General features: G+C 45.0%; 1 protein-coding gene across 1 annotated transcript in view; it reads left to right on the top strand.

Annotated features, from left to right (window-relative positions):
- Positions 1-341: 341 nt before the first annotated feature.
- URI1 (URI1 prefoldin like chaperone) overlaps positions 342-23,011 on the top strand; it is a 37,112-nt gene continuing 14,442 nt past the window's right edge. The window contains exons 1-4 of the mRNA XM_069868176.1: positions 342-474; positions 10,283-10,317; positions 13,355-13,433; positions 15,011-15,146. Of these exons, the coding sequence (XP_069724277.1) occupies positions 406-474; positions 10,283-10,317; positions 13,355-13,433; positions 15,011-15,146 (319 nt within the window). The 5' untranslated portion in view covers positions 342-405. The remainder of the gene's footprint in view (positions 475-10,282; positions 10,318-13,354; positions 13,434-15,010; positions 15,147-23,011) is intronic.

Genomic DNA, 23,011 nt, shown 5'->3' with positions numbered 1-23,011 from the left:
CAGGAGCCGGGAGGTGTCTCCATCGCCGGGCGGGCGTTAGCGGGTCCATTGACGGCCTGAAGCGCCTCTGGGCCGTTATCGGGGTGTTTGTGGGTGTATCACGAGGCACATTTTAACGCCTTTGTCGAGGCACCCAGCGAGCGCAGCACCGGGAAGGCGCTGGGGTGTCTGCAGGAGGCCCCGGGGGTCCCGGGGCGGGGCGGGGTCGCCGCTGGGGCTCGGCGGGGGCTCCCCGGGCGGCGCCGTCGGGGCCCGGCGGGGGCGGCCCGGAGCGCGCGCAGCGCCCGCCCCCGCGGCTCCCGGCGTGCAGCAGGCGCGGCCCCGCGGCCGAGGCGGCGATGGCGGCCCCGGCGGAGCCCCGGGCGGCCGGGCGGGGGCTCGGGCGGCGGCGCTGAGCGCGGGGCCATGGAGGCGGGCGGCGCCGCCCCGCTCCGCGCCGCGCTCGTGGGCCGCCTGCGCCGCGAGCACCGGCAGGTACCGACCGGGGCGCACGTGACCGCCTGACGTCACCGCCGCGCGGGGCCCGGGGCCGAGACCGGGGCTGGGGGGGGGGACGCACGGGGACCGGGAGGGCGGGGACGGGGACCGAGCAGGGCCCGAACGGGACCGGGGAGCGCGGGGAGCGCGGGGACCGGGGCCGGAGCGGGGCCTGGAGCCTCGGGTGCCTGAACGGGGCCGGGGCCCGGGGAAGCCCGAGCTCTGGAGAACTCAAGCAGCGCCGGTGGGGTCTGAGCAGCCCCAGGCCCGGGGCCAGCGGGAACCCGAGCGAGGCCGGAGCCGGGCCCTGTGGCCTCGGGAGCCCGTTACCGAGAGGCCCCGCTGGGCGAGCGCGGAGCCGCCGCGCTGCGGGGTCCCGACCCGCGTTCCGCAGCCGCTCCCCGCGGGTTCCCGGCCGCAGGCCCAGCCTCGCCGCGGGACCGGCCCGAGAGAGGCTCTGCCGGCAGTTAATAGCTCAAAAAACACCCATGGCGTCTGAAATTGTAATTTTGCAGCTGGACTCGATCTTAAAGGTCTTTTCCAACCTAAGCGACTCTGTGAAATGGGCTTGCAAGAGCCAAACTCTGTAAAAGCGGTGGCTGAGCACCCCGAGGCTGGTCCCACGCGTTAGCAGAGCCGAGCTTGGGATCCCTCCTCGTGCTGGTCACCCCTGGTCTCAGGCGAGTGGCCCCCTGACATAACCAACCCTGTCCTGGGCTCCAGGCTCCTGGGGAACGTGAGCTGGGGTTCGTAGGCCCTGGCCTGGCTGTGAGCTCCATGGGAGCAGAGGCTGCTGTGGAGCCCGTGGCCGTGTGCCGCGCGTTACCAGCACAGGGATGTTTGCCCACAGTCTGCATAACCTTCACCTTGTCTGTGCTTTTTCCCCATGTGATTGAAGTTTTTTAAAGGTGCTTTTAAGGCATGTGTTGGAGCTCCTCAGTTATAATGGAGGACTTCATCTGCGGTGCGTGTTGCGTTGTCACACGCTGCTTTATCCAAGAGTAAGAAAACCGACACGTGTGTGGTGTAAAAATTGTGCCTTGTCTGCAAAGCAGCATGCAAAGGTGCGTCTCCTTTTGAGTACCATGGTACTAAATCAGTGGTGGAAGGTCGGCGTAACCAACTGACCGTGCGTGTGGATGAGCAGGAGGATCTGCTGGAATACTGTGTCATCCATCCTGCACAGATAGTGCCCCGTTATACCCGTCTGGTGATAGGAACTTGTCTGCTTGGACTCCTTGAGTTCATTTGCAAGGAGGTGGAACTGGGTGAAGAATAATTTCTCTGGTACACAAGTGTCAATCAGTTCTAAGGTGTAAGCGGATGTCTGTTGTAGCCGTGTGGAATTATTCCCAGTTCATAGTCAGTCCGCCCTGTAAGCAAGTTTAAGGCTCTTAAACAGATCTGCTCCACTGGAAAAGAGGCCCAGGAAACCATTAATTAAGCCTCTGTTAGGCTGATGTACCAAAATTATGTTTTATCGTAGGGAAGCTTTAGGTAATTTCTGCAAATTGGCCAAAAAAAAAATGGAACACTTCAGCTCCAATATGAAATTCTAAAGAACCACGTATCTGGGTTACAGTGGAGCATCAACAGCTGCCTTCCCCTCTGTGCAATGAGTATCGGTAATTGGATTACAACAGTATTTTCAGTTCCAGAAGTATTGTATTTTAGGCTGAAGGAGGGCTTTTCATTTCAGCTGCCTCTTTGCAGAGATTCAGATTTTTCTCACAAAATGACCGAGGCTGAAGGCTCTTGTTTTGGCCTTGGTGCAGGAACAAGGGAGCGTTAGCTACCCTATGCTTTGGTAAACTGGTGAACCAAATAGAAGCATCATAACAAGTAGTGAAGTTACTTAGCCAGAATGAGATCCATGTATACTGGCATTTAAGCAGGCACGTAGATTTCTTTTAGTTACTGTGATCTTGTGCTGTCCCAGTGATACTCGATTAAGAAACCTCTTTATTCCTGTTAGTCTGAAGGGAACCTTTAGTGTAACATCGAAATACGGCATTATATCTGCGGAATTAAAGATAGTATTTGAATTGCAGTTATTTTGAAACCCTGATGATTGTACAACCCTTGTTCAGCCACGGGTTTTTAGTTTTAAAGTGCTGAAGAGCTGCTCTGGATGGAGCACACGTGGGCCGAGGCTTCCTTCCTGTTGAAGAACGTTAAGAGAGCAGGATGTTCCTCTGTGTGAGGTGGCAGCTGCAAGGTTTAAGACCCCTGGTGAAAAGTAATTTCAGTCCTTGTGTAGGACCGCTCACCTGTTGGACAGATTTCATCTTGTTAATTTGTGGTGGTAGTAAGACCAAACTGTTAAAAGCAATTTTCAGTGCTCCCACTAAAGGCACTTTGTATAAAAACATGGCTTAGAATGTGTGTCTTGGGGATAAATTATAGAAGAATATCTAGTAATTTTCATGATAAAGACCATCGTTGCTAGCATGGTGCCTGCATAAGGTTTTGACTGTTTCTGTAGGAAGAATATAACGTATGTGTCATGGATTATGTGGAAAAGGAATATGTGTTAGCTGAAAATACCACCGGAGATCTATTGCAAGTTAGCACAGGAATTAAAATGAATATTTAAATAGGTGGATTCTTATGCTATGGAGCCTGCGTTTAAACATAATATTTTATATACAATGTTCCTACACTTAATCAAACGGGATGGGATTGACTCCCTAAAGGAAGTTGATGAGTCCGATCTGTGTGATATGGTGAGACTTGGGTGGACAGTGAATTTGCGGTGGGCAGATACGTTCTGGGGCTCCTGAGCGTTGCCATGGAGGTAGGCGTAACGGGGGGTGGTACAGAACCAGTTAGGGCCAAGAGACATTTCTAGAGTGCAGGCACAGGCATGTAGAACCTAAAGGGCTGCAGTAGTAGCTGGCATAGACAAACACATTTTTATTTTCCATTTAGGAAAATGAGGGCAAGGCAGTGACTCTCCTGCCACTCATCATGACAGCAAAGCACACTTAGATTTAGTGCAGCTGTTACTGAAACTCATTGGCCACTGCGTATTATGAGATATTCTTAATATGGATTCAAATGGTGGAGCTGTGTGATCTTTAATTTCCAAATTGTTTTCAAGATCCTGAGTACTTGCAGGTTCTTAACAGTTAAACAGCTTGTAAGTGAGTTATGGGGAAACAAATCCCAGAGTCCTAAACTTACACCCTTTGAACTGCTTTCTCTTCTTGTTACATGAATTACTTCTGGGGCTGGCTGCTGCTCTTTAGGTCTTTTTCAGGTAATATCTACACTGTGAAATCAGCAACTTGGGAGTTTTAGGGCTGTTCCTGCAGTCAGGAAAAGAGCAGCAAGGATTAGTAGGGACTTGTACACTTGGCGCTGCTACAGGAGCCCCAGGGGATCTGGAACTTCTGGCCCGTGGCCTCAGCAGGTGAGATTCTCGTGCTTTCCAGGGCACCCAGGGTCTCCCAGGGTGTTGCACTTTTTCCAGCCTCTATTCAAGTTAACAGAACCTGGAGGAAAGCTGGACAGGAGACAGCAGTGCAACAGCCCTTTGCTTTGCACGTGAACTGTTTGAGAAGGGTTAGCAGAGTGTGCTCCTTTGTAGGAGGCCCTGTCTGAAGCTCCATTTGCCCCGGCCCTTTTTAGAAGGTACGGGGGCGTTGCCTGTTCAGAACTGTGTGGTGGCACCCTCTCCACCCTGCCCAGTGCTTTTCTGAAATGGTGCGCTCCAGTAATGGTTGGACTTGATGATCCGGTGGGTCTCTTCCAACCTGGTTATTCTATGATGATTCTATGATTCTATGTGCTGCTTTCAAGTAAAAGCGCTAATTCAGTCATTATCCGGAAGCTTTCAGTGTAATACTTTGTTCCTCCAGTGCTAATTTTTCATCACTTTAACTTTTTGTAGTCAATATTTGTCTATGTTCTTATTAGTATGAATTAAACACCTACTAGTGTATGTAGTGTCAAGAATTGTGAAATGAATTAACAGATCTTAAACAGGTCTTTTTAATGATAATTAAAACCCAACTATTTACTAAGGAGTTTAAAGTGTGTTGCCTTTGTTCTGGAGCGGGCAAGTCTGCATGTGTCCCACCTCATTGGTAACTGGAATGTGTAGCTGAGGTTATATCCACAAAATCTTAAGTGTTACTGGGTTGTGCCGCTCCTGTAGCTGCCTACAGACTCTGTGAGTGGATGCAGTGACCAGGGCACTGTTGGGAATCACATTTCCTGTCCCTGGCGTCTCTGCGGGTCTCTATTCCAGAAACAATGCTCATAACCTGTCTTCTTGGATTGACCTGGATACCTCTTGCCTCATGTGTTTCTCTCCAACTTTGAGACTCTGAAATTGTGTTTTGTTTCCACCTGAAGCCCCAGTCTCACAATCTTGTTTTCTTGTAGAGAAAGGTAACAATTGTGGTTATATTTTAAATCAGATTTTTTCCGTTAACAGAAATGTTTGTCATGGTTCAGATTTCTTCCTGTCTCTCTCTTCCAGCAGTATTTTTCCCAAACATGTTTCTTCAAAAGGCAGAAGTTTCCACCCAAAGGGGAATTTGTGTTAATAATTTGTTGAAATGTAGTGGTTTTGAGTAATATGAGTTAATAAATGAATATGATAACTCCAAAATGCTTTCCTCCTTTTCCATTAGATCGTACAGTGTGCTAGCAGACTGAAGAACTTTTAATAGTTTTATTTCATTTTTTGATTGAAAATGGGGCTCTAGGAAAAACAATTGTGCAGACATTAATTCTGCCTTTCTCCCTCAGCGACTGCTGTGTTTTAGGCAAGCGCTGCGTAGCTTCCTAGAGAAGAAAATGAAAATTCGTTTTAAATGTTTATTTTGCATGTGGCTTGTTACATCCTTGTTGCCAAGAGATGATTAAATATTTGAGCACCCATTAGTGGTGTTCTGCAGTGTAAAGTGGTATTGGAACCGGTTATTCCATCCGTGACCTTTTAGGGTTTGGGATGCACAGAGGAATCTCCTGCACAAGTTGCGTGGCAGAGCGGGTCTTGGTACCTCAAACATTTGGAGAGGAAGGCAGCTCGTGTGCGTGTATCGGCTGCAGGGGACACTTGAACGTACAAGGTTAAGCAGGTAAAACTGGGGAGTCGGAGTCAGCGGAATTAGGTCAGTGGTGGAAATTATCTTGGATTTATCCTGAGCTTCTCTGAAATGATTCGCATTTCAGAACAGCAGCAAACCCTTCCACTGTGGTTTGCAGGCGGGTCTGAACAACAGAACTGAGGTCGAGGTCTTGACGCAGTCCTCATGGCAGGGACAGTCTGCTGAAGGCAGATCGTTGGGCTTAGGCTTTATTAGATCCTGACTTTAATTACCACCTCATTACTTGCTCTGCTTCCACAAAAAGTATTCCATACTTCATTTTCCCTAAGTAACTGGAAATGTGATTGAAAGGGATGTTTAAAGTGAGAGTAATTCAAGATTAAATAGTCACAAATTATATTATTGCTACATGTAAACAAATTACTTGCATATCTGATTTTATTCAGATTACTTTTCAAGTGGTAAATAATGCTTTATCACTTATATAGTGCTCTTACATCTTTAGAGTGCTTTTCTCACATTAATTAATCATCATTAAACACTCTGAGGTGGGTAGGTTAATACTATTATCCCCATTTTGCAGATGAAGAAATGTAGACTGAGAGGTTGCGATTTGCTCAAGGCCATATAGAAGAAATAGAATGAGAGCTGGGATTAGATCTGTGTCCCTCGCTCTGGATTTCAGAAGACCAGCCAGATCGTGAGCCGCAGCTTTGAAGCAAAACACACAAGCGCGCCTGTAGAAGCACAGCGTGTCTGCTTGGCCTCTCACATGCCTGACTTGCAGTTTGTGTTAGCAGAAACTTTGCTGTTGTGCCATGCTCACGTCTGTAACCCCACGTGTGGAAGCAACCTGTCCTTCGTTTACAAACTGCTTAAGCTGATGGGGCATTTTTATTTTCATTGAAATTCACTTTCCTCTTCGAAATTCTAGTTTCTCATTCTTTAGTCTCGAACATAACTGTGTGCGTTGGGCACAGCGAGTTCAGCGTTGGTACCAGAAGCTGCAGGTTATTCCAGTACCAGCTCTGTTGCTTATACTTTTTCAGGAATTGAAGAGTAAATAAAATTCTGACTTGGCGGCCTGCTTTGTTGCTGTTCAGAACAGATGAGGGAGAGAATTATTCTCCGCGTGCTAACCCCATCACCTTTGTAAGCAGTGTCTCACTGCTCAGTGGAAAGAGACATTCGCGTGCCTGCGCTCCATCTGAGCTCCATGCCTGAGCTACCTAAATAAAACAAAATAGTCTGTGTCTGGAGAGGAGAGCGGAGCTGTTTGTGCATCACCTTGACAATCAGGAGCACCACGAAGGGTTACGCTCAGCTGTTAGTAATGGGAGCACGTGCAGGAGCAACAGGTAAGGAAAAATGAGATGGAAGAAAGAGGTGCCCGTGTAAGCGAGAATGAGGACCTGCCGGGGAAGGGTGGGTAAGGAAACCTCCAGGCTTGTACAGGTAGGAACCAGCTTCATGGTGCAGCGTCTCGCCCGCCTTCATTCCCAAGGGAATGCTGCAGGTGATGCCCTGCGGGGGGAGGTCTGGTCAGATCCTGACCAGCCTTAGTTGGGGTGGTTCCTCAGCCTGTAAGATCAGTGCTTTTCAATTAACGGAGAAGTTTTTCAGCTGGAAGACCCCAGAGAAGGTTGAATATAAACATATAGATTGGAAAAAGAGAAGGCGTTGAAGATAAAAGGCATTTCTGCTGTCAGACTACTAAGGCTTTGGTTGCAGGATAGGAGTAGTTTGGGGGTGGTTCGGAGTTGCTTGCCTGCCAGCTGCCCTGTGTCCAGATCGACATGGTAAAACCAGGAACATCTGGGAAGGAACCACAGTCCTAAAGCTGATCCTTTGGCTCTGCCATGGCTCTGCTTGGGGAACCTAGAAACAAGACATTTCCTTAAAACAGCCACGTATGCTTCCCTTTAAATAGCTTGGTCCAGTAGTGGTGAGAGCAGGGCTGGTGTGTCACCTCCTGCCGTAAGGGTCTGGTCTCTAATGCTGTGCCTCTATCTGGGCAGAGGCTGGGGGAGCACTGAGCTCTAACAAGGTGCTGCGGGGAGAAGGAAATGGAATACTTGCCCATTTGTTTTCTTAAAAGGGTATAGAATGTGTTTTCCACAAGTGGATCCTGTTTTAATAACCAGACTCACGATTAGGGAATGCTAAGTTTGCTGCAGGAGCGCTTTAATCACTATTTCAGCATGCAGATGAGCCGTTGATAATTGCGTGAGGTCACAAACATGTACATTTTTCTGCCTAAAAGGGCAGGATTCAGAGTTTATTGATACTACTTCCTCTTGAAAGTAACGCGGAGTTGGTGGTACTAGGAGTCCAGGCAGGTTGAACTGCAGGGAACAAACAAACAGGTCAGACAGTTTACCCTGTGAGGAGTTTCAATTCTTTAATTGTAACTCCAGATACAAATTATCTGTGGAAGATGGACTAATGATTTTCCCGTGTTTGATCAAAGGCAAAGAATCAGAGATTTGTTTATCTATTTGTTGCTTTGCTGTGTTAAAAGCAGTTGTTATCCAAACAGTGGGGCTGACCTAATAAAGGACATATGCATAATTGATTTCCTTCTGGGTTGCAATATTTATTCTCTCTGTATAGTTTTAATGGAGTTCAGTTCCCGACATGCAGCTTGAGCTGGTTTTAAGGTGGTAGGTTTTAACAGGTCTCATTTTGTGCTGTCCACTGAAACTCAGAGGTTCGTGGTTGGTTCCGCCCTTTAGTAGCCCTTCCAGAGAGATTATATCAAAGAAGAAGAATTAAATTAAAATTGATTGGTGGTATTGATTTTTCTTCTCTCTTTTTTTTTTTTAAGGGATAAAGGGCGCTGGGAGCAGCATACGCCCTGTGCTGTTTTACCGACAGACTGATTTTTAAAACATATGTGCCCAATTTACATATTTACTAATTAAAAAAGCTTGCTGGAAACATTAAGTAGACTATCTTCTGTGACCTTTAACATCACAGCTAATGGATACAGCCTGGAAATGTTCATAAAAGGTCCTTTAAATAATGTAGATGATTATGAATATGTAACTAGTTAATATGCAGCTCCGAAAGGATTATCATGTAGAGGTTAATGAACACGCGGCTCTGGCGGGTTGCAGGGCTTTTCTTTTTTTGCTTTTAGCTCACTTCATGCATGGGAAGTCGTGTCCTGGGGATGGGAGGCTTCCTGCCTTTCCATCCTCGTCTGCAAGGGGCAATTAAACTGGGACTTTCCTAAAGGCTCCCCAGGACGTGTTTGTGCTCAGTTGTGTTGCGTTCTCCTCGGTCGCTGTGGTGCTGGGACGGGCTCCGGCTCTGCTGCTTGGTGGCTTCGCTAGGTCTTGGAGTTGGTGTCCTACACAGTCCATACGGTTACTCTGAACCTTGGAAATAGTTCACTTGTGCACGAAAGAGTGTGATTTATGGGGGTTTACAGCAAATGCTGAATTTAAACTTGGCTTTTGTGGGATGAGAGACCTGCTGGAGTTTCCTGGTGGTTATGAAATGATCCTTGTCAGTTAGTACTTTACCCTGTTTAAAGAATTATTAGCTCACAAAGTAGCCCCATTTTTTTTTTGCTCCTGTGTGAGTACGAGGCGCAAGGCCCAAGCTCCATTCTGTGATAGCTGCGCATATGTGATCAAAAAAAAAATAATCTTTCATTCTGTTGTTCGGGGAAAAAAAAAAGAATTATCTGCTCCAGTGATTTCAGCAGTACTTGAATGTGTGTTCTTGTTTTCTCTGCAAATTCTCTCATTAATTGCTCTCCAATGCTAGTGTTATTTTGGCTATAGGAAAAATGAAATTTGTAAAAGAAATTAAAAAATCTAGAAAATTCTTACATCAGGGCGATGTCTAGACGGATCTAATTGCCTCCTGGCTTCATCACATTTCAAATAATTTAATGAAATTGTTTGTGTTATATTTTTGGTAACTGTTATTCAGAAATCAGAATATATTTTGAAAGACAACATCTCCATGTAATGATAGCAGAGAAGGTCACGGGTTTCAGCATCATCTCTGTTTCCTGTATCACAGAGTCTACACAAATGCAGTTAAAGTATTTCATTTTAACATTGGACTTTACTTTGTAAATTATTTTGGATCTTTTGGGAAAGCCTCTGTCATAAAGAAATAAGTGAAATATTCAGATTGAAACTTGCTCTCTTTTTGACACCCAGAAGGAACAGAAGGGAAGGCGGCAGCAGCTGGTAGTTGGGGGTGAATATTCTTGTTTTCTCGGGTTGAAACGGCCAGTGGAAACATGGGTCGATGTCCCGACAAAGGAGAAAATGGTTTTGGTGCTGAGGGGTTCAGCTGGGAGTTACGTTTGTTTCTGATGAACGAGTATGGAAGTTACATTGATGTCTTGTTATACTATATATCTGCCTATAACTTGTCTCTGTATAATGTTGTTTCTTACTCTGCAAGCCTGTAGCACTGCAAATAGATCTCCAGGCTGCACAAGGTGCTGCCTACCTGTCCTGCGAGTCCCTGGTGGTTATGGAGCAGGCGTGGTGCCCACGTGTGGGTTGAGAAGCTGTCATTTTTGCTGTGGTTATCACTCTCTGTTAGCGTGTGATGGAGTGTGCAGCTTCCCAACTCGTTCGCGTGCCTTTGCGCTGACAAATAAAACTGTGTATGAGACCCCAGCCACTGCAAAGCAGCTGCTGTGGTCCCTGATGCATTGACTTGCAGCCTGCGCTCAGCCCTGTTTCACGAGTTCTCTGTTTCAATGACAGGTGGTCACTAGCTGCCAAGAGAAGATCCAGCACTGGTAAGTGAAAAATGTTTGATTCTCTACCTAAAATACTGATAAGTAACCTCATTCTGTTGTAGAGAAGCACCACTCTTTACTCTCGCAATAGCCAGACCCTCTGAGCCTGGTTTGGGTCGAGAGCTCAGTGCACTCTCTTGAAAATGTATGTTTTCCACTGCTCTCGTTATTTTACATCATAAACACACTGAGCCCCAGTGTTCATACTTTTGACTTAAACACCCAGGTCATCCTTCTTTCTTCCCCAAGTAACCTTGTGGGATGAATGCGGAATTTCCCTGACTGGGGAAAGGTGCTTTCAGGATGAAACATGAATTCTTCTGCCTTGTTTTCTTTCTAACTATGGAGCAAGCAGGGAAATTTGGCTCCCCTGCCCCCGAGATGGACTAAAACAATGTGAAAGTCATGTTTTCCTGTTTTTTCCCCCAGTAAAGCATGTTTGTAATGCTGGGAAAGAAATGGTCTGTTAAGTAAAAACCCTGTTTCTGGGCTCTTGTTTCCCTGTGTGCAATCCTTGGTTAATAGAAAATATGCTTAGTAAATAATAGTTTTGTGTGGCATCTGAGGAAAATGTACATTTAATGGTGAATGAAGTCTTATGTTATGAGTTACTGTGAGATATAGCAGTTGATCTTACAGATATCAAATTACAATACATCCATGCTGTGTTTACCATGATTTTACTGAGAGAACAACAGGAGCCGTCTTGATTATTGTCTGCAGGGTTATTGCAGAATCGCAGCGACTGCCCCTTTAGTGGCGAGATTAAACTTTTGGTTATACACCATCAAGCATATAATATTTTAAATTTATTTTAAGAGGCTTTTTCTTCATGCCTGAAAGATCTCCAAGCAAATAATTTATGTTTAGTATATATCAAATGTTTTTGGTTTAAATGCATGTAGGCTGCAAGCACTGGGTAGGAGAGAAAAAGCCAGGCGATCTATACACATCATCATATTCAATTCCGACTGTTGGCTCGCAGAAACAATCTAAACCCAGTATATTTCATTTATGTTTAAAATTCAGAGACTGCATTACTTTTCAACAAGGGAAATACTCTTGCAGTGCCTGCAGGTGCCGTTGTGGGGGAGTCAGGGGCAATATCCCCGGCACGCGTCCTTCCTTGGGAGCTTTGCAACGTCCCTGCCAGTTTGGTCCCAGGTGAAATGCCATGTGTACAGAATTTCCCATAAATAAACCAGCTGACAGAAAACCTTAAAATTCAAACAGACTTTTTAAAGTTTGGTGAGTTGTGATCCTTCTTTCCTCCTCTAAAGCCGGCTGAGGTTGGTGGAGCAGGGTGGGAGGATTTGCTGTGGCGAGAGGAGCTCCTCCTGTGTTTGCTTTCCAGCAAACTCTGCCTGTGGCCACATGAGCTTTGGAGCTTGGGGCGCACCTGTCAAAAAGGAAACCCAGCTTGCTAATGGCTGTTTATGCAGCATCCATACAACTTGGCTTTATAAAAAATTATTTCAAATTTCATGCCCTGTTTGTGTAAGGGCAGAGTGCGCTGTTCAACTGAGTAATTTGTTCATGTTAGCCTTTTTAAGTAGTCACTGACACAGGGGATGTTAAATAGAATTGGCTGAAAAACAACAGGGGTTTAAAATGCTCAACTTCAAAACATCTCAGTGAGTTCTGTTCAGATTCATGAGTTTGGCCTTCCTCTCTGAAGAGAGTGAATTATGTTCCTGCTTTGAGGTGGGAAGTATGCTGTCCAACCAAAGCAGCAGCAAACATAGAATATGGTTTTAATGTCCCGGTGGCTTAAAAACCTACATTCTCTTCTCCAGGACCAGTTCAGCAACTTACATGAAGTGTTTCAGATACAAAGCCGAGTCCTTACAGCGAAGTTCAGCCATGGAAGCAAATGAGTCAAAACATGGGGACTATCAGATAGTTTTTCGTACCGTATGCAGAAGAAGATTTCACTTTGCTTATGAATCTTAGAAAATCAATGATAATGTTTTGAGAGTTGTGTTATCAACTATGACATTCACTTTTCAGCACATTTATAGATTGCTTTCCTGAGTCATCCTCAAAAAACCTGTAATTTGCATCTTGGGTCAGTGTTTGAAGTGCGCTGCTCCGTGCTGCCAGTTGCCTTTTATTGCAGAATTTACCACCATATATATGTTTACTATTTGGATGTACAAGTAAACAGTATCATCAAACCTGACATTTATATGCCGGCTTCTTCACGCAGGAGCTGATTTCTGACCATCTGCAGAGTGGCAGTGGTCCATTAAGACTTCTTCCAGACAGATTTAAGTATTTAAGACTGTCTTCTCAAAAGAAGGCTTTTTAGAGGGAGAATAATTGCTTCTCTTGCATTCCCCATAGCAGCTGAAATGCTGGATCTCACAAAGGCCTCTGAAGAGCCAGGTGTCTCCCATGGGAATAATTTGTCTGAGTTCACCGAGCCATTTCTGTCCTGGGCGGCAACGTGGAGCGTGAGCCTCCCTACGTTGTGGGTAGAGAAGCAGCAGAAGGGATGTTTCTCACCTGGATTGTCCCTAGACAGGGACAAGACACAAGAGAATCCTGGTGGTCAAGCTGCTATCAGGAGTATTCACTCTTGGTGGGAACGCAAAATTCACATGAAAGTCTGAATTAATGAAAATTTTGCCAATTTATGTCTGCTCAAACAAAGGCCTTAAATCCTTTATTGCAAATGAGACTTTGAAGAAATTGCCTCTTATAAACTAGATTTTTCTACTATTTTTCTAACTGTTGATGGTGGTGTAACTGTTGAACTCGAACATGGAGTGAGATATGGAAAATCCTGGTGAAAGAACTGATTCTTTGCAACGTAAAAAATTCAAATTTGGAAAGACACGCACAATCTAAAATAATCATGTCCCCATTGTAATACTTGCTATTCTATAGTCATCTAGCTATTGTTTGTCATCCTAAGTCATAAATAAGTTATTAATCTATCAACTGTATGTATTTAGAATAGTTTGTTTCTCTGTATTTTTTGTGTTGTTGAATTACTAGCAGAAAAATGTTAACTCTCTGCATTTGTCAACAGGAAGAAGGTGGAGAGCGATTATGATGCTCTTCAGGAACGACTCCGTACGTTGCCTGACAAGCTGTCCTACGATATCATGGTACGTAAGCCCTTGAGTTCTCCTAAGAACATGAGCCCAAACTGGGGTGTGTGCTTGGCCGCGAGGTGTTCTCTGGGTGGCCACGTAGTGCTTGGTAATGTTACATTTACTGTGGTAATGGTTGAACCTTGGCTTCTGGTTCTTTTTCTCTTCTTTGAAATCCGTTACAAACTGCAGTGCCACCGATGAACTCAGAACTGATGACATAAATGCGAACACAAACCCCGACATGCCTGATACGTAAACCTCTTGTATAGAAAACTTCAATTATGACCAAATTACTGTACTTAGTAATTTCCTGAGAAGAAAGTGGCTGTAGTATTTCCTGATCCATGCAAATAAACCTTAGAACATTGATTTTTGCATAAAAAGGTGCTGCTAATTTTTGTTTCACTGATCTTCACATTGACATAGCGATCTTTCCTGAATCTTCCCTAACCACTGTGCAGCTCCCTGGCTTAACTTCACCCTGTTGGCATGTGCTCAGCAGGATTTTGACCAGATTGGCTTTTCTCTCTTTCCTTTTCTCCTCCCCACTCTCCGGTCCAATTCAAGGTAGATCTGTGAAGGGAGGGAGGTTGTGCTGTGAGTAACGGAATGGGCAGTTCCAGCACAAAGCACCTGCCTGTGTTCTTCCTGGGCAGCCTGGCTTAGCGTGTAGAGTAGGGTCGCTAGTGAGACGGTGTTGGAGTGTGCCTGCCGTGTGGGGAAGGAGCGCGTTTCCCTCGCCTGTGCTGGTGATTGTGTATGCGGTCCCTGTACCATGTGTGGCCATGTGATGTAAAGCAGAATGTGTTATTCCAAAGCATAGAAAAAAACCCTACTTTTAGAAAAGTTGGATAGGGCTTCTTCATAGTCAAAGCAGCAATGTGAACTCACATCTGTTATTTTAAATGTATATAAATAGTTCCTATCCTGTTAGCCAAATATTTTCCTATGTTTTCAATTTTGCTTTCATCCTTCTGGGGGAAGGGTGAAGAGGCAAATGGTGCAGTCTGCTACTTGAAAACCAAGTCGGGAAGGGTACACGTGTAGGAGAAGCACATTCTGCAGAGTCTGAACGTCAGGCTCCTGCCTACGGCACAACTGTTGCAAGCACGGGGACTCTCATGGGTACGGAAGCTGGGGAAGGTCGCGTTCTGAGGAAACAGATCTGCTCTAATCAACAGAAACGGATCCAAGGAAACGGAATCCTCTCTCTAGAGAAAACTTGAGCTGGCTGCAGTCCTTAGCTTTTTGCCACCTCCATTTTAACTTTAAATTGATTTTGGTCTCCTACTTGGTTTGCAGTTGAGGCCCAGGGGGTGGCAGCAGGGCTGAGGTGCTGGTGCAGGAGCTGGGGGTGAGGGTAGTCAGGGCTCATTCTTGGTGATAAGCCCTGTCCAAGCACTGTCTGCCCAGCGCGGGTTGGGGAAGGTGGTGTGGGTCATAAAAATAATGTCCCATACATTGTGATCTGTGTTAAAAGGACCAGGGCAATTATGTGTTATAATTTTTTTTTATAAAAGACTTGAATGACTGTCTGGACTTTTATTTTTGCTGATGATTTTCAGCTGTTCCTTCTGTGCCTCTGACAGGTACCTTTTGGTCCTCTTGCCTTCATGCCTGGAAAGCTCGTCCACACCAATGAGGTTACTGTTCTCCTCGGGGACAACTGGTTCTCAAAATGCTCAGCCAAGCAGGCTGTTGAGCTGGTGGAGCACAGAAAAAAACGTACGTATGTTTCTGAATGTAATTTAATAGTCAAAACACTGTTCTGTTTTTTGTGAGCTTGCTAACAGTGTCTCATTCAGATGTGATATCAATTTAGCAGCTTATTTTCTATCTTTACTTGGTATTTTTTTGATATATCTGAACTTTTTTAAACATCTAGCCAGAGCTTCTTTTTTTAATGATATATCAGCTTAAGTTACCAAAATTCAGGTTTTGCTGTCAAATGTTGGCGTACAAGATCACTCACAATTTGTTCATACACAGAAGTATAGAAGGAAAAACTGAAACAAACGTACCCTCCCCACACTTTTCTTTTCTTTAATGTGCAAAGTGCTGCATTCCCCTCCAGAAAGTGGACATGACATTGCACTCCTGCTTGCACTTCTGCTCTTGGTTACCTTGTTCCATACATTCTGTACCCTCATCTCATCTCTTCCTTGCTGCCTTGTCCCCTGTTTTGTTTTTTTCCCCTTGTTCCATATAGTTTTCCAGCTTTCTTCTCCTCTACACATTTTACTCCTGCTGATGGGGTTTTGTCCTCGCTTGCCACTCAGCTGTGTTTCTGCCTCCAGCCATTCCTATCGGTTGGTGTGGAGAGATCCCCTGGATCTCGCTGGGTCAAATGCCGTTGATGACCACCAAACCCTTTTTGTGTAAAAGCAGATTGCAGAGATGGATAGGCCATTCCTGGTTTGTTTTCCAGCTCTTTGTAGTTGGTGGCGGGTTCTCGGCTTTGAAGAGGGGGAACCGCCAGCGAGGGCTGTGCGTGGGATGCTTTGGACCCTCTTCATGTTGGAAAGAATGAGAGCCTGAAATATTGAATGTAAACATCTGGGAAGGAAAAGTGCAATAGAATGGAAATCAATTGGTATCCATTAGCCTTTGCTTTTAGCTTCCGATGAGCATTTTGATAAATTTTGCTCTGCTCCTGCTGGGTGCTCACCCAGCTTTGCTCTCCTGTGTCACACCTGGCAGGACTCTGCCCCGGGTGCTTGTTTAGGAGTCCAGCTCTCCCTGTTGCTGCCTGCAGCAGATACCTCACGGCTTCCTCACCGGAATACAGTATTTTCAATTCTGTGCAAGCAATATTTGTGTAAGAAAGAGGGTTTTTTTATAAAAATTCATTTGCTGTATTACTTTAAAACATTCCTTCACGAAGAACATTACCAAAAGCATGTAATTTGTATTTTACCTATTATCTTTCTTAATCCGCTTCTCCTGACACAACTTTGCAATTTTCTTTCTTACTGAACTGAATCTACATTATTTATTGTGACTCTTGTGAGATCTTGGGTCCATATCTTTTCCCTTGATCACCTGATATTTTTTTCAGTGCTGCAGAATATTTTTGTCACCGTTACATTCAGTGAAATCATTTGACCTTTGCACAGGAGAAATTTGAACATTACGTAGTCTGCTGGGAGACACGCAGTAAATGCTGGATTCTTTCCTTTATGATCTTTTAAATTGAATTTAAAATATGAACTCAGAAATATTCATTTCTTTTAAAGCAAAATAATTGTTGGTGCCTAGATAGAAACCCTCCATTCGGCTGAAAGTTCACTTCAGCTGTGTGATGGCTGCCAGTGGGAGGCTCCAAAACACTGGTAGTCACTCAAAACTTTTTATTTAAAGGGCTATTTTCACTTTGGCGTATAAACTCCATGTTAGTACACATGATTTTGGAAAAAAATATATTTCTTTCATAGACATAATTTTCTCCTTTAAAAAATACAGCTGACTTGAACTCTTTCAGCCGCTTTCACACCACGTGAGGGCAGCTTTTGGGAGAGTATTGCAAATGTCATTTGTTTTTTCTAATCAGAAAAAAAGTGATGTAGGCTGATGCTGTGTAAAGTGAATTGGCCGCTTGTGGCAGGGAGGCTGACGTTCCACGAGGATCAGTTTAAAGTCCTTTGCGTGTTGCGCTGCAGTTATTTTCAGAGGTGTGAGTTGAGATTTCCTTGGCGTTCCGCGAGCTCCTTGGTGCTGCAGGGTGATGTGTAGTGGGAGTTGTCATCACACCGACACCACTTAATTTGGTTTTTAGGGCATAATCCATTTCTTCTGCACAGGAGTTGTGAGTGTAGGTGACACAGGCTGGGAGTTGGGGTGCTTCCAGCAGGGGTTGTGCTGCTGCAGTCCCAGCGTCCCAGCTGCCCACGGAGGGTCCCAGCTTGAGGCTGGTGTGTGCTGAAAGCTCTGATGGCTGGAACTGGGTCTGACCAGAGCAAAGCGCGGCTCGTGCCGAAGCTGCTGCCCGAGCGTACAGCTGGCGGCGTGCGTTGGTGGTTTGTTTCTTCCCTGACCTGCAGTTTTTTATCCACTTTCACTCTGTTTAGTTTAAGGGGCTATTTTTTCGTAAGTTCAGATAACCAAAATGATTTTAAGTGTGGTGCTAGTAATTCAGTGCTTCACAGAAATCACAAATTATTAGGAACTTGACAGCCATTGCTTGTGTTGCCCCCTCCTGAGAGGAGAGGAGTAGGAGTGTGTTGGCTCCGGTTTGGGGAGTTTTGGCGGGACTGGCTCCTGGGTAGGAACGAGTGGGAGATTCCCATGACTTGCTCATTCCTGAGTGCTGCTTCTTGCTGGTCCTGGGGAGTTTCCTGCGGTGCTGGAGCCGGCTCGGCCTGGGGCCGCCTAGTGAAGGGGACCCTGGTGGCTTTGGGGACACCGCTGCCCTGACAGCGCACGTGGTCAGGGCTCGCAGAGAATGGCTTGGACAGACGGACCCTTCTCTGTACACTGGATACGTGCAGGAATGGGCAAGATGAATTTGCCTGCTTAAGCAGTCCCGGTGCCAGAAAAATCAAACAACATTGGGAAGGGTAAAGCCCTGGCAGTCAGGGGTAGCAGTAGGAGTGTACTATATATAAAAGCTTTAAATATTGCTCAGTGCTAATTAGGTCGTCCTTTTTGTCTTCATAGTTTTGTTAAATTTGCTTTTTAAAGGAGAACGAGTGAAAAAAATGTTTGCTTCTGTGGAACAGAGAGCTTCCCAGCCAGAGCAGATTAATTTCTTGGTTAAAATGTACTTAATTGGAAGGAATAATTGAAGGGTGCCTGTACTGAATTTTAAGAGTAAATGCATGGTAACTGACATATCTGTGGAGAGCCCTGTTTTGGGGATATATTTGTGTTGGTGTAGCTTTTGATTTAGATGCAAACTGTTCAGCATTATATTTGGTTGAAATGTATTTGGTAAAATTTGGGACAGTTGCTCACGTCAAATGTGACTTTTTCATAAAATATTGATTGTGTCTTCTGGGATAATGTTTGAGCTGCAGCAGATCTCTCATTTGCCGCACATTGTTGTGACATCCTACACGTTTGGTGTTTAAAAAAAATACGAAGTGAAACGTACGGACTCGGACTCGCCAAGTATATTTGTAATTGTTTTAAATTAGTTGCCGTTTGTGCATGCTGGGAGCACAGGTAATGGGAAACACTCCACACGTATGTTTGTGTGTAAAAATGTGCAGAAATAGTGAAGTAGATTAAAGGATGTGCACACCAAATTCCATTATAATAGAAGAAATTAGCTTTTTAAGTATGTCACAGTTTAGCACAACAATAATGCAATTGTAGTTTTTTCTCTTACAATTATCTTGCTTAAGGTACTTCATAATATTTCCGTTGTCCTCAAGGCAAGACTGTATTGTCTCAGGATTCAAAGAGGGAATAAAGATTCTTTTTGCGAATATGGGATTATATCTTTTACGTGTTTGTGATGATATAAATTACATTTTTCCTCTATATCAGTAATCGCATTAATTCTTTAAGATGGGGAATTTTTCATTACAATAGTCCCTGTGGTAGTTACTATAGAAAGAAATTAAATAGATTTTTCTTGTAAATATTTGTGGATTAATTCAGTACGCTAGGTATTCTGAGTGTCTAAACACTTTAAAAGGTGGGGAATTAAAACATGCACACAAAACTAGGAGTGGTTTTATTGTGTTAAAAGCCTATCAGATAAAAAAAAAAAAACCACTTAAAGGAGAATTGTTAAACTACTTAGCAATTGTGCCTTCGCTATATGTAAGAATACCCTTGCAGTGTCAGCTGCAAATGAATTCATGAAATGAAAATACTGATTACATTAACATACAGCATTGTGATCGTACCCAGCTGTAAATTGCAGTAGGTAACCTTTAGTACAAATATTTGTGTCAATCAAAATTGACCGATAGCTTGGTACACAGGCTTTAAAAGATACCATTGTCTTTAATAAATAAGATGATCCGGGCGGATGAGGACCAGTTTGAATTTGGTCCTTATCAACATTACCAGAAAAAAGGATATTGTCTCCAGACTATGTGATAGGGAGGCTTTCCATTTCCATCTGTGAATGAGCAAGGCCTGGAGAGGGTCTCGTGTTTCATCCAAGGGTGAAAATACCTTCTTTTATATTTCCAAGAACCTCACACAAACTTGCCTGCTCACTTTTTTTGGAGGAAAAGAACAAACATGCAGGTACTGGTACAAAGAAACCAAGCTGTTGCTTTTCTTTATTAAAAAAAAATCTGCTGTTTTTCTGCATGCTGGAGAATTTTCATTCTCTGTGCTTTTGAGGCTTTTTTCCTGTGTTTTGCACTGGCCCAGGCTGCCCAGAGCAGGGGTGGCTGCCCCATCCCTGGAGGTGTTCCAGGCCAGGTTGGATGGGGCTTGGAGCCCCTGATCCAGTGGGAGGTGTCCCTGCCCAGGGCAGGAGTGGGACTGGATGGGCTTTGGGGTCCCTTCTAGCCCAAACCGTTCTATAATGCCATGATTCTATCCCTTTCCAGTCTGATAACCTCCATCAGGTCCTTCCTTACCCTTGCTAAGTCAGGAGCTGATCTGGGGGAGTGCCAAGTGCTCTACATTTGCTCCGTGGTTCCCAGGGGCTGTTTGGGTTCTCCCAGGTGTTTTATTCAGAACACGGGGGAGGAAAGTAAAGATGCCTCTCTATAAGTTACGTATAGTGATTAAAGGAGCCCCTACCTTCTTAAACTTCTTACTAGGCAGCAGAGGAGTTGTCCTAGTGCCTCCTTCTTTAGTTAGGAGGAAATTAAACATATTAATAGAAGTCTCGCAATTACACAGGTGTGAGGACCTCAAAGAGAAGTACCTTGCGCTTACAGTTCCTGTATCCAAAGTAACCATTTTTACAGAAGAAAATCCACGACTTTGATTTTGATACCAAAGGAGCGTGGGAACCAGAATGAAGGTGTCTTGGAAAGGTCCAGAGCTTTCCCAACAGGTTGCAATGCATTTTAAAGAACCAGTGCAGTCGCTGTTACAAAGAATAAGTTTATTTATGTTGTTGCAAGTGCAGAGAGTTGAAATCTATATACATGAGGAGCAATCAGGATTCTCTTCTCAATCTTAAAAACAAATGCATCTCTAGGAGAATGAATAGAAAGCAACAGAATAACAGAGGTTAGGTGGTTGCTCTGGCTTGTAGGGTCTCTCCCTGTGCTGGAAACCATGCTAAGACCAGTTTCCTTCGACCTGAGAAACTGTGTTAGAAGCTGAAGAGATCTTAACTCTCAATCTCAGTTTCATACAGAATTTAATGAAATACTTGATCTAAAATTTCTTTCCAGGCACCTATCCTCAAAGGAGATGATTTCCCAGCTTTCCAGCCTTTCTTTCCTGTGCTGTATCCCCAGGGCTCCCCCAAAGACTAACTGAACCTACCCAGGTAGACCAGGCTGCAGCTTCATCTCCGTTTGTCCTGTTTCGCAAAGTTTGACTTTCCAAAATAGATCAACTTGTTCTCGCTATTCTTGTCTGTTCTTACTATTTAAATCCCAGTGTAACACACAGTTTCCAGAAGTAACTAAAATGATGTCTATGATTCCCCAAATCCTTATAGACAACACTCCAAGGACATTAATGTCAAACTCAGATAATTAAAATTTGTATCCAGCCAAGCTAATTAACCCATTAAAGCCAGAACGCGTAGATGCGAATTTGTGTCAGTTTGGCATTAGTGCATTGTCATGTCGTGTAAAATCTGGCTTCGATGAACTTCATTCTACACTATGAGATGCATTCCCCCATTATTTTTTTCCTCTTCCAGGATGTGTGTAGCAAGCAGAGGGCAGCTTCATAAACACGGCTCGTTGTGGTGTAAGGAAATCCAGTCAGGGAGCTGGGAAAGAATGATCTTAATGTAAAGAACTCTCACTGCCTGTAAATACTCAGAGGCTGCAGTACAGAAAGAGCTGTTGTCCTCTGATTTCTGACTCAAGTGCTGTTTCCTTTGAGCAGTCCTGGAGAGCAGTCCCACCGACTCGGCTCCTCCGTGGCTCTGCTCTCTTTCCAAGCTGTTTAGCGGAGACGTGTACAGAGGAACCGCTCGGGTTCACCTGAAAGCCATGTCAGGCTTTTCGCACATTATTGGATGTGACAAAGTTGGACAACAGCCTCTGGTTCAATCCGTCTTAAAAGGCTCTAAGAGGCTTAAACCACAGGGTAGCAAGAGGAGGAGACTACGGAGCCTCTCCTACTCTGCCGATATTTTTCTGAGGGTCTCAATTAATAAAAATCCCCTGTAGTTCGTAAAGAGAATTGTTTCTGCTTGAATACGGTGTGTTTTAAATTCGGGGAATGATGTTAGGGACTTTTGGGGTGCATAGGGGCAAGTTTAGACGAGGAAACCCTGGGCTCCCACTGCAGTTCCATGGACGAGCCCTTCCCAGGAGAGGGCCAGGGCGATGTCTCTGTGGCCAAGCGGGAGCCCTGGCTGTCGGCCGGCAGGGGCCACGGGATGGAGCCTGGAATGCTCCCAGCAGACCCCCCTCCAGGCAAACCACTTGCACTGTCTGTCGCTTCATCTCTAAAACAGAGTAACCGTCTCCTCCCTGGCAGGGTGCTGGCCAGGGCAGTTTGTGCTTGTGCAGGATTTTACACTGAGCCGCGTGTGTCCGTCCCTAACGGAGCAAACCAGCGTGCTCTCTCCAGAAAGCACCATCCAGGCTGGTGCTCCAGAAGCAGCGCAACCTGGATGGCTGTCGAGCAGCATTCAGGCATCGAGGCAATGACTGAGATGCTTGTGTGGTTAAGAAACAGCTGAGCATCACATTTACTGTGAATGTAAAATAAAAGCTTGAGGAAAATGGGTCTCCAGCTAGACGTTTGTGTACAGTGAGACTGCCTTCACGAGCTGAAAGCACAGATGGGAGTGTTTTGTACAAAAACTATTGCCACCTCTCTCTGGTTTGGACTTTGGAGGGTGTGTTACACACCAAAAAAAAGCTGTAGATGACATTGATAAGGACTAAGTGAAGAATACAAGCTGTGTGCGAGAGGTGGTGGCTTCTGTGTCCGATGGAGGTCGAGGTGGCTCTTGAAGGAGATGTATGAGGGGTGCAGGAGGAGTGGGGTCCTCTGCAGGGTGTGTGTCGGCACTGTTTGAGACATCAAGTACTTTTTGAAAATGGTATTTCATCCAACAGGGGTCCAGTGTGTTTCAGCGGAGAATCTTAAGCTATTTCTTAGAAACAGTTTAGCTATTGGAGATGATTGCACATTTGACACACAGGTGGTTGGCTGGTTTCAAGGCTTCTGCTTCTGAAACGTCCCTAAAGTCTGAGCTGAACCTTTGTGCTCCTTGTTGGAAAGGATGGATGTTTGCCTTTTCCCAAATGCAAAGTATTCTTGCTAAATTATTTACTGCAATAATACGTTGTGACACATCGATGGGAAAAAAAGCCTGTGATACTGGATCTGATAATGTTGGGATGAGAGTAATCTCACGCACACGGTGGTTGTTGTGTTTTGCCTTGGCTGTTTGAGGCACAATTCCCTCTTCTCCATGTGCAGAGCAGGGGTAGGGATCTGACCCTGTCTGTGGAAGTCTGAGCCACTGAGTA

The sequence above is a fragment of the Phaenicophaeus curvirostris genome, chromosome 14, assembly GCF_032191515.1.
Source record: "Phaenicophaeus curvirostris isolate KB17595 chromosome 14, BPBGC_Pcur_1.0, whole genome shotgun sequence".
Classification (NCBI taxonomy): domain Eukaryota; kingdom Metazoa; phylum Chordata; class Aves; order Cuculiformes; family Cuculidae; genus Phaenicophaeus; species Phaenicophaeus curvirostris.
This window is presented reverse-complemented; position numbering and strand designations above follow the sequence as displayed.